Below are 11,769 nucleotides of genomic sequence, written 5' to 3'. Positions count from 1 at the left end.
CAAGTGGGATTTGCGCCGTTTCTTGCGCCGATCGGCGGACTTTCCGCCGATAACGGAGAATTTCGCCCCAGAATTCCTGCTCCATGCGCGGGACTGGGGCTTGTGTCCATTCCTAATGTCCCTGTTCGACTGAAAACAGACGCAATATTCAAACTTCAGAGCAGCAGTCACTGCAGGCAATCCCAGTGACTTTCAAAGCGCGCAGGCACGACTGGGAATGTGATTGAAAGTTGTCCTCCTGCACCGTCTTGCTGTGTGGGAGCTTTGGAATATCAGCTTGTGAGGCGACATGAAGCCCGCCGCGGCGCCTCTCTAAAGGCTCCGGGGGTCCACGTGAGAGTTGTGTTTTCCATTCAGCACACCGCGCTGTTGACAAACGCCAGCACAGGACTTGTGCTTCGCAGTCCGCTCCGCAGTTGCAGGGATGTGAAGGGAGATGCTGCTTAATTCAACGTCAGATCAAGTTTGATCAATATTCCCCCGCCGCTCCAATTGGAGGCGCATGTTCAGATCCCCGCCTCATTTCACCACCATCTTTGCCAGGGTGAAACAGTCCGATGTTCCTCTGGCAGAATATTTGATCCTCGCTCAGCTCGGAACTGAAGCGTTTTGAAGAGAGCGAGCGAGCGAGAGTGTGCGTGAGGAGAGGGAGGAGAGAGTGGGATTTATATCCAGAGCGGTGCCTTTTTCAAGTCGGATTGAAAGAATTGAAATCAGGGAGAAAATGGGACAAACCTTTCTGCAGTCTGTCTTCCTATTACTCAACGTGCTTTTTGGTGTAGCCTTGGGTGCTTTCCCCAGCAATGTCCAAATAGGTAAGCCACTCCTGTATTTTACTACATTAATTGGGATATAGAAGTTCACAGCGAGCAAATCACAATGTTTGAAAATAAAGCGAGTCATTTGTAATTGCGACTGTTTAAAGCCTTAATCTTGACAGAAAGTTAAACTGATTTGTGTCCGGGTTGTGTTTAATCACATTAAGATGTAGCTAAAACACTCTAATCTGGGGTAGCTGCTCTCTCTGTTACTGGTGCTTGTTCTGTGGAGAACGGAGGGTTATGCGGCACACATGTCGATGTGATCTCTCTTTTTAAATTCTGTACAGGGGGACTGTTCGCAAGAAGTACAGATCAGGAAAATAGCGCCTTCCGATTCGGAATTTACCTTCACAACACAAACCCTAACATCTCAGAAGCCCCGTTTGCTCTCACCCCACATGTCGATAACCTGGAGTCTTCCAACAGCTTCTCAGTGACCAATGCTTGTGAGTACAAGATGTGTTTAGTGTCACAGCTCGCCTCTTGTTTTATTTCGGACTAAAGCGCTGACATTAAACCCCCTCCCCTCCAAAAAAGAAACCTTCAAAGAACTTAATGAAGTCAGCCCGCTGATGCTATCACAGAAGGAAACTAATTGAAACCCACATCACTAATTTTCGCCAGATATTTACTTCTCACACACTTCTGGCATCCTGTAAACATACAAAGCACAATGTGATGTCCTGTTCGAGATAGTGCAGCGATGTTAAAGGAGCACCTCTCTCTCTGCCTGTGCATTACAGGTGTACTGAGGTCAAATAAATTTATTTGTTTATAGGTGTCCATTTCGATTGGTGAAACTTCTGTATTCTGCGGAAATCCAAAATCTCTAGTTTGCGATGTTAGGCAGAGATGTTAAGATGCTGTCTGACACATCGCGGAGTTATTGTATTTGTGTATAGTTTTGGGTACAGTCTGATCTACACTGGACTCTGCTGCCTCCACTAAAGACATTTCCGATGAAAAATGACTCGGCTACGTTTGCAGATTCTCTCCGCCACGTCCTTTTTTTTTATTTTACCAGACTCTGCAGTTGTTGCAAGGTCCTGGCTCATTAGTAAGCAGATCTCGAAGCACTTTATTGCGCTGCCTTGACAATAACCGCTGCCGATCGCCTATCCCTCAAATGGTTTGGGGATGGAATGTGTGTGTGTTTAAAAATACTAACCTCCAGGTCAGCAGGAATAACATTTGATGTGACAGCATTCTCCCTCCCGTCAGCTACAATCTCTTACCAATCCAGGCGTGTTGACCCTCCCTGCTACAGGATGGAGAGAGAGAGAAGGCTCTCAATATAAAACCGGTGCGGACTCTCAATCTCAGCCATCCACCTAGTTAGCCATGTTCCATTCATTTCCACCCTGTTCTTGCAAGTGTCCCACCAATTCGAGATGCTGATTTTTTTTTTTAAACATTTATTTCAAGAGATTGCTCTGGAATATAAAATCCTTAACTGACCTTTTCCTGCTTTAATTGGATCTCCACCCCATGTATTCAGCGCCACCCAGACGCCCGACAGCCTCTTGACAATGAACAACAATCTGGGGTCACATTCTCCAGCAATGCAAATCTCAAAGTTTATTCCCCCCCCCCCCCCCTCCCAAGCGGAATCTTCCTCCTCGCCCTCCGTTTCCCCTCCGCCTCCCTCATTCCTTTCCTGCCACCCCACCTTTCCCGAGTTCCCTATTAAGGAATGTCTGGGCGAATTCCCTTCTGGGACCACAGCGGCTATTTGACTTTAGAAAGTGGCATTTTGAATGAATGCAGTCATTGAAAGATTGACGGGGGAAATGCAGAGTGCACACACACACACACACACTGCGGGAGAACATCCTAGCAAGCCAGGAGTGCCATGGGGCTGGATGATTTCTTTAACACGCTGGGAAGAATCGGCAGTGGGGTTTCATGCGAAGTTGCTGTTCAATGCGCCAAATCTGAAGTTCGCAACATCGCTGAACGTTTAGCGAGAGCCTGAGCATGATGTGGTGTGAAGTGCGTTCGCCCCACTTAAGAGAAACGTGTGAAGCGGTTCGATCATCGCCTTGCAAACCTCCATCTCAGTCACTCGGAACCCCGTGGCAGAATTTCGCCGCTTGATGGGTTCAGGTTAAGACGAGTTGTCCCAAAAGCTGCCACCGTTCGGCCTTCAAGGGGTTAACCTAGCCCCTCCCTCTTGACACAGCCGCTGCCTGGCCCTGCTGAGCTGTTTTTCATTTCCACACTCCCAGCATCTGGAGCATTTTGCTTTCTGTAAAAGTGTCCACCCCATTCTTATGGGTAGTTTAAGTGCAACAGCACCCCCCCCCCCTCCCACACACACCCACACGCCCAAAAGCGAGCACTGCTAAATTGGTGTCAATGTGAAGCAGCGAAGGTGCACAGCTCATCTGATACAGAACTGAATCATTGTAAAATATTGGAAGAATAATGATCAAGATGAAAAGCGGTGGGGCGTTCTTTTCTCTTTTCTTTCGTTGCACGGTCGATAAAACCTTGCAAATATTGACAAGGGAGATGTACTATATGGGTATGAGGAAAAGAAAACTGTAAGGGCAACCTATCATCGCAGAGACTGCCCAGCGATGTGTAAATAAATCAACTTACAGCAGGTCAGAATCTGCTTTCTGTTGGTACATTAAAAAATATTTTTCAGAAATGCAAGACCCATCCCCCCCCCCGCCCCGAGATGACAGGAAAATGGTGTCAAATATAAAATCACTGCCTCCAGGCGGGAGAACATTGTCCCAGTCTTTCGGGGGTTAAGTGTGTCAAATTGCATTTAACAATGCAATTATTGAACCATTCGGTAATATAATTAGGACAGTCTGTTGGATTTTTTTTTGCATTCCAAAAAGGTCGACAAAATGCAGTGACTACAAATGGGGCCCTGGGATGTAGGACACGATGCAACCCTTCCCTAGGGCAACCGGCTGATTTGTAGTTTAGGAGCGGGAGATTTCACTGCTGACATTCTGTTCTGGAAGTGAAATCACCTTGACACGAAAATTAACAAAAGATCCAGATGACCCAGAACACAAGCACCCGCAGAGAACTCCTCCTACCTGCTCGTCAACCTGTGTACTCGTGTCTCCCGTCACATGCTCATTTCCATTCCCACAGTCCCCCTCTCCTCCTGGGCAGTCCCCACAGAAACAGTTCTAACGCCAACACAGATGCGACACTCTTGCAATCGGAAGCTGCTTCACTTTTTGCCTCTTTGTCTCTGCTTTAGCAACAAAGTTGCTCATTTCTCATCCTGTCACTTAACTAATGGTGTGAAACCGAGTTCCCTGGGCTGTGCAATCGCCTCTCGTGTTGCACGGTGCTGAGTGGGGAAACATTCTACTGCTGAATCCCTGACTGATATTCTTTTCCGCCTTCCACAAACCATCTACTTCGCCAAAATGCACTCATAAAGCGGGAAGTTTGTGCCTAGAATCTATTTCCAGCCGGTAGGCCTCCTGACACACTCCACCGCCTCCTTACATAATGAGCAGCATTTATGAAGATGCCTAGTTGACTGATAACTATGATTAATTTCCTACATAATTTTTTAAAACTCTTATCAAATCCTATAAATGATTACCGATTTCGATTTCCTCTTGGACAAGAACATATAATGGTGCTGGAAGTATAATTCAATGCTTAATCCAAAATTTGAAACCCAGACACGTAACGTATCATATAATTAATGGTTCGCTGGCAATTTCCTACTTTTGGCATTAATTAGATTCATTCGGTATCTGTTTACTATTCGAGCGCATCCTATCAGAGAAAAATAAAGGATTAAAAATCAAGTTCCAGATATTAACAGACATGAAAACATGGATTTGACAATCACGTCAGTGTAAGCGAGGACTTTTAAACATTTCCTCAGTTGCTTAGAGCTTAGTAGGTCACGTTTTGACAATCATTACATTTCCCCTTCAGCATGATCTGGACAAAAACACAGTTATGGATTGTGTGACAGTAAAAGGACACCATCAACGGGATGAGGCTGAATGAGGGATGATAGCAAAGAATACTGAGCTCTTCTGTCTGCACTCTGTGCATATTAAGGCCGACCCTGCAACGATAGGCCGACCCTACAACGATTGCAGAACTATCAGCTTGCAATCTTTGGAGTAAGACCCATTCAGTTTGCTATGAAGATGGGACCAAAATCGACACAGCTCACTCTTTCAAGTAATTGCGGCTCACTGTGCTTAAACGCCTTGCACTTGGTCTTTCTCAATACGTTTCCTTGATGTTGACAGTCAATGTCTGCCATTGTTGCCATCTTACTGAGGCTTACAGTGTCTGAATAGATTAAACTTCCGTTTATTTTTATAGGGCTATGGGGTCATTTTGTAATTCCATTGATTTTTTTTGTGTGAAGCCACAAACAAGTGGTAATGGTTTTCAGCATATGTTATCTCTCCGGCTCACCTTAGGTGAATAATTTAATTATACATTCCAGTGACTTACATGTCAGAATATGTAAGATAATTAAATTTATAACTCTCATCTTTTAACATACTGAACAATCATTTTTTATTCTTTTTAGATCATAGATAAAATTAAACTTAGCCTATCTATTAATTGGCCAAATCGGATAGTAAGAAGGGTTATTGGTGCAGAGCTTTCTTTCCCCAAATGTAAATATTCAGAGCTGATATCAGTATTCCCAAGTTCACTAGAAAAATGCTTCAGAGTTTTTTTTCTGTTCGTATATAATACATTCTTGAAAAAGAGACCTATTGATAGCTAAGAATCAGTTGGCAGTTTACTAAGCTCTTAGAGATTAGCAAAAAATTATGATACAGTAACAGCAGTGCTCACGCATGTGTGCATTCTGCAAATAATAACTCTGAGTTTCTTCTGATTACCCAATGGTACAGATCACAATTTGAATAAAGTTTCAGGAAGCACTTCAATCATCATTCAAATCTGACTCGGAATTGTAATAAAAGCAAAGTATGAATTATGAGAACTTTTTAAGCCGGTACAGAGAAGACCCGACAAGAAATAGGGTGGTCTTGGACTTAATGTTACGTAACCAAGCCGGGCAAGTGTTTGAAGCATCAATGGGGAGCATTTTGCAGACAGCGATCATAACTCTGTTAGATTCAAGATTGTTATGGACAAGGACAAGGATGGACCCTGAAATCAAGGTTCTAAACTGGGGGAAGGCCGATTTTGATAAGACCAGGGCTGGGATTCTCCAGCCGTTGCGATTCACTTTTCCCACTCGCAGCGCATCCTGGCCCATGGGTTTCCCAGCGGCGTGGGGTGGCTTCAAAGGAAAATCCCATTGACAAGCAGTGAGAGTAGTGAATCTCGCCGCCAGGGACCGGCGTGCCGCAGAGAAACGCGCGGCTGGGGGACTGGAGAATCCAGCCCCAGATATGATTTGGCCAGAGTGGACTGGGAGCAGACACTTTTAGGTAAATCTGTGACACAACAGTGGAATGCATTCAAGAAGGAAACAGGGAGTGTACAGGTCCAACATGTTCCTATAAAGGAGAATGGTGGGTCCAACAAATCCAGTGGATCCTGCATATTGAGGGATATACAGCATTGGATCAGGCGAAAAAGGGAGGCTTATAGCAGATATCAATGGCTCAAAACAGCAGAAGCCCTAAAGGGGACATGAAAGGATATTGGGAGAATAAGTTGTTTTATAAGTAAATTATGGGTAAAAGGATAACTAGGGAAAGAGTAGGGTTCATTAGAGACCACAGTGGTAATTTGTGTATGGCACTGGAGAATGTAGGTAGGGCTCTATATGAAAACTTTGTGTCAGTGTTCACTAGTGAGAGGATATATAAATCAGGGAGAAGGATTGTGATAAAATTAAAGAAATTAACATAGAGGAGGTTCTGAGTGGTCTGGCAGTAGACACACCTCCAGGTCCAGATGAAATGTATCCCAGGTTGTTGAGTGTGGCAGGAGGAAGTAGCAGAGGTGCTGGCAATAATTTTCAATTCCTCTCAGGCCACAGGAGAGGTGCTGGAAGACTGGAGGATATCTAATGTGGTTCCATTATTCAAGAAGGGAGGAAGGGATAAACCAGGAAACTACAAGCCAATCAATCTAACTTCAGTGGTGTGGAAACTATTAGAAGCAATTCTGAGAGACAGAATTCATCTGCATTTTTAGACGCAAGTATTAATCAAGAACAGTCAACATGGGTGTGTTAAGAGTCATGTCTGAACAACTTGGTTGAAAGGTGTGTAGATGATGGAAATGCATTTGACGTAGTCTATATGAACTTCAACAAGGCTTTTGATGAGGTGCCACATGGGAGACTGAGAGCGAAGGTAATAGTCCATGGGATCCAAGGAAATTTGGCAAATTAGATCCAGAATTGGCTGAGTGGCAGGAAGCAGTGGATGGTGGTCGAGGGGTATTTTTCTGACTGGAAACCTGTGTCCAATGTGGTCCCGCAGTGTTAGGAGCCTTGCTGTTTATGGTTTATATCAATGATTTAGACATCATAGATTATCATAGAATTTACAGTGCAGAAGGAGGCCATTCGGCCCATCGAGTCTGCACCGACTCTTGGAAAGAGCACCCTACCCAAGGTCAACACCTCCACCCTATCCCCATAACCCAGTAACCCCACCCAACACTAAGGGCAATTTTGGACACTAACGGCAATTTATCATGGCCAATCCACCTAACCTGCATATCTTTGGACTGTGGGAGGAAGCCGGAGCACCCAGAGGAAACCCACGCACACACGGGGAGGATGTACAGACTCCGCACAGATAGTGACCCAAGCCAGAATTGAACCTGGGACCCTGGAGCTGTGAAGCAATTGTGCTACCCACAATGCTACCGTGCTGCCCATGAATGAAGGAGGGTTGATCAGTAAGTTTGTGGATGATCCGAAAATTGATGGGATAGTAAATAGTGAGGAGGATAGCCTTAGATTACAGGAGAATATAGATGGAATGGTCAGATGTGCTGATCAGTAGAAAGTGGAATTCAATCCGGATAAGTATGAGGTGATGCACTTGACAGGACAAACAAGGCAAGGGAATGCGTGTTTAATGGCAGGATCCTGGGAAGCACCGAGGATCAGAGGGACCTTGGTGTGCATGTACACTAGTCCCTTAAGATAGCAGGGCAGGTGGATACAGTGGCTAAGACTTGCCTTTATTAGCTGAGGCATAGAGTTTAAGAGCAGGGAGGTTATACTGGAACTGTATTGTCTGTGGTTCTGGAATCCACTTTATAGGAGGGATGTGATAGCACTGGAAAGGGCGCAGAGCAGATTTACTAGGATGTTGCCTGGGCTAGAGAGTTTTGCAATGAAGAGAAATTGGATAGACTAACGTCGTTTTCCTGGGAGCAGAGGAGATTGAGCGCAACATTCTTGACTTCCAAAAGGCCTTTGATAAGGTGCCTCACGGGAGACTGCTGAGTAAAATAAGGGCCCATGGTATTCGAGGCAAGGTGCTAACATGGATTGACGATTGGCTGTCAGGCAGAAGGCAGAGAGTCGGAATGGCAACTGGTGACAAGTGGTGTCCCGCAGGGTTCAGTGTTGGGGCCACAGCTGTTCTCTTTATATATTAACGATCTAGATGACGGGACTGGGGGCATTCTGGCTAAGTTTGCCGATGATACAAAGATAGGTGGAGGGGCAGGTAGTATGGAGGAGGTGGGGAGGCTGCAGAAAGATTTAGACAGTTTAGGAGAGTGGTCCAAGAAATGGCTGATGAAATTCAACGTGGGCAAGTGCGAGGTCTTGCACTTTGGAAAAAAGAATAGAGGCATGGACTATTTTCTAAACGGTGACAAAATTCATAATGCTGATGTGCAAAGGGACTTGGGAGTCCTAGTTCAGGATTCTCTGAAGGTAAACTTGCAGGTTGAGTCCGTAATTAAGAAAGCAAATGCAATGTTGTCATTCATCTCAAGAGGCTTGGAATATAAAAGCAGGGATGTACTTCTGAAGCTTTATAAAGCATTAGTTAGGCCCCATTTAGAATACTGTGAGCAATTTTGGGCCCCACACCTCAGGAAGGACATACTGGCACTGGAGCAGGTCCAGCGGAGATTCACACGGATGATCCCAGGAATGGTAGGCCTAACATACGATGAACGTCTGAGGATCCTGGGATTATATTCATTGGAGTTCAGGAGGTTGAGGGGAGATCTAATAGAAACTTACAAGATAATGAATGGCTTAGATAGGGTGGATGTAGGGAAGTTGTTTCCATTAGCAGGGGAGACTAGGACCCGGGGGCACATCCTTAGAATAAAAGGGAGTCACTTTAGAACAGAGATGAGGAGAAATTTCTTCAGCCAGAGAGTGGTGAGTCTGTGGAATTCATTGCTACAGAGGGCGGAGGAGGCCAGGACGTTGAGTGTCTTTCAGACAGAAGTTGATAAATTCTTGATTTCTCAAGGAATTAAGGGCTATGGAGAGAGAGCGGGTAAATGGATTTGAAATCAGCCATGATTGAATGGTGGAGTAGACTCGATGGGCCGAATGGCCTTACTTCCACTCCTCTGTCTTATGGTCTTATGGTCTTATGATTGAGCTGTATGGAATTATGAGGGGCATAGAAAGAGTAGACAGGAAGAAACATTTCCCCTTGGTGGAAGGATCAATGACCTGGGGGTATAGATTTAAGGTAAGAGGCAGGAGGTTTAGAGGCGATGTGAGGAAAAATATTTTCACCCAGAGGGTGGTGAGTGTCTGGAACTCACTGCCTCAAAGGATGGCGGAGACACAAACTCTCATAACATTTAAGAAGCATTTAGATGTGCACTTGCGATGCCAAGGCTAACAAGCCCATGGGCCAAATGCTGGAAAATGGGATGAGAATAATTAGGTGGTTGTTTGTGACCGGCGCAGACACAATGGACTGAAGGGCCTTTTCTGTGCTGCAGACCTCTTTGATTTGATGTGATTTTATTATCACATGTACCGAAGTACAATAAAAAGTATTTTTCTACCAAGGGAATGTCGACAGTATGTACATAGTAGACAAAAATCATAATCAACAGAGTATCCAGGAAGTCAAGTATCCAGCTGCACAGGGAAGGGTCAAGTCCAAGATTGCAGAGTTTGGATTTTAGTCTTGTCGGGATAATGGTGTTGAAGGCGGAGCTGTAGTCTATGAACAGCAGTCTTAAGTAGGTCTCCTTGTTGTCGAGGTGTTCGAGTGTTGATTGTAGAGCCAGGGGGATAGCATCTGCTGTGGACCAGTTGCGATGATAGGCAAACTGCAGTGGATCGAGACCTGGGAGGCTGGCATTGATCCGTTTCATGACTAGCCGCTCAAAACATTTCATGATAACAGACGGCAGGGCCGCCCGGTTGGTAGTCATTGAGGCAGTCTACCTTGTTCTTCTTTGGTACTGGTATTATGGTGGCAGTATGACTTTATGAGTCCATGATTCTACTCAACTGATTTCACCAATCTGTATAATATTGTCAGGAAAATGTGCTGAGAGCGAAATAACATAACATGCTGGTGTTTTCAAGCCACTAGCACAATGGCAACATGTAAGAATAAAATGCAGAAATTAGCAAGGGTCACAAATTTTTGCAACTTAAAGCTGTGGAGGCCATTATGTTACAGATCATATTTAGAGTAAAAGAGTTAAGTAAGTGAATTGTGAACTTCAGCAGAGGTTGGTAGTGGTGGCACAATTTGCCTGATGGATTTAGCCTCCAAAGCAGCAATTTTGCTTTTTGATTCACTGTATTAATGAGGCCTGTGTGAGGGAATTAATGCTTTTCAGATAATTGTCTATCTGACAAATGCGAGGAATATTAACTTAATAGCAACCTCTGCTGGAATTCATACATTCACTTACTGAACTCTTTCAATCTGAATATAATACTGTCACGTTTCCTCGTAGGCAGAGTGAAGGGGTGTACTCTCGTCAAGCCGAGAAATGTTTCTACATGGTACATAAATCTATCCTAATCATGTCAATTCAATGTTTTCAAGTAATTATAATCATAAAAGCACCATGTTTTGTAACAATTCCAATTCAACAAAGTGGGTGTGTGAGTAAACAACCAGGGAATCAGCTGTTCTGCGTAGGTTATGAGTTCCACTTGTATTATTTCAGCCTGATTGCTTAGCCTTTGCTGTGTAATTTATAAGTTTGCAGTCTTCCTCCTCTTTCCACCTCTCCCTTTCTGAAGTCGGATAAATTTATCTTCTGATATTCTCTCTCCATTTGTCATCTGATTGGCTGGCTGGCCAACCTTGAACAAGTCTTATCCCCTCGACAGCTTGAAAGCAATTAATCATATTTTATCATTCATAAGTTTTAACTTTTGTCACAGATTTAGCTCTATTGTCAGTAGTACACATAGGAATGATCACTTCTTGTGTTGAATGCACTTAGAAATGGAAGTCTAACCTCAAATTTATTTGACATTCACCAGTCTTGATAAAAGTGTTTTGTCAGGACTCAGTTCCTCTTGAAAATTAGGATGCTGAAAAATACACAATTGCAATCAGTCGGTTCTTGAAGTTGTGAGGCATCTTTTCAATAAATTATAAAAATAACAATATTTTCAATCTAGACAATTTTAATTACAAACATGGCTTATAGAGCAGAGCAGATGTTTATCCAAATAGAGCGTGGTGAGTTTCTCACTGACTCAGTGGGAAAGGGCAATATCCTTCCTACTCGGGTATCTGGTTGAACTAGTAGGTAATGCAGATCAGAAAGAATGCTAGTTAGATCTCAGTTGATAATCAGTTAGCTAATATGAGGTTTGCTAGTGTCACACAGGAGGGTTTAAACTAGTATGGCAGGGGGAGGGTGGGGGGGGGTGGGGTTGGGCACCGGAGCAATAGGTCAGAAGGTGAAAGCATTGAGGGAGAACTAGGGAATCGGGCCATTATGGCTCTGAGGGAGAGCAGACAAGGAGATGTTTCTGAAAACAGCGGGTCTGGTGGCCTGAAGTGCATATGTTTTAATG

At 44.3% G+C, this 11,769-nt stretch overlaps 1 protein-coding gene across 6 annotated transcripts in view; it reads left to right on the top strand.

The window, feature by feature from the left end:
• Nucleotides 1-233: 233 nt before the first annotated feature.
• gria3b (glutamate receptor, ionotropic, AMPA 3b) overlaps nt 234-11,769 on the top strand; it is a 626,694-nt gene continuing 615,158 nt past the window's right edge. For 2 of the 6 annotated variants that reach the window (XM_072505636.1, XM_072505635.1), the window contains exons 1-2: nt 234-815; nt 1,109-1,267. In XM_072505636.1, the coding sequence (XP_072361737.1) occupies nt 725-815; nt 1,109-1,267 (250 nt within the window). In that variant the 5' untranslated portion in view covers nt 234-724. The remainder of the gene's footprint in view (nt 816-1,108; nt 1,268-11,769) is intronic. The other 4 variants (XM_072505639.1, XM_072505637.1, XM_072505638.1 and 1 more) reach the window with 3 other exon arrangements.

Source organism: Scyliorhinus torazame, chromosome 5, assembly GCF_047496885.1.
Source record: "Scyliorhinus torazame isolate Kashiwa2021f chromosome 5, sScyTor2.1, whole genome shotgun sequence".
Taxonomy (NCBI): domain Eukaryota; kingdom Metazoa; phylum Chordata; class Chondrichthyes; order Carcharhiniformes; family Scyliorhinidae; genus Scyliorhinus; species Scyliorhinus torazame.
This window is presented reverse-complemented; position numbering and strand designations above follow the sequence as displayed.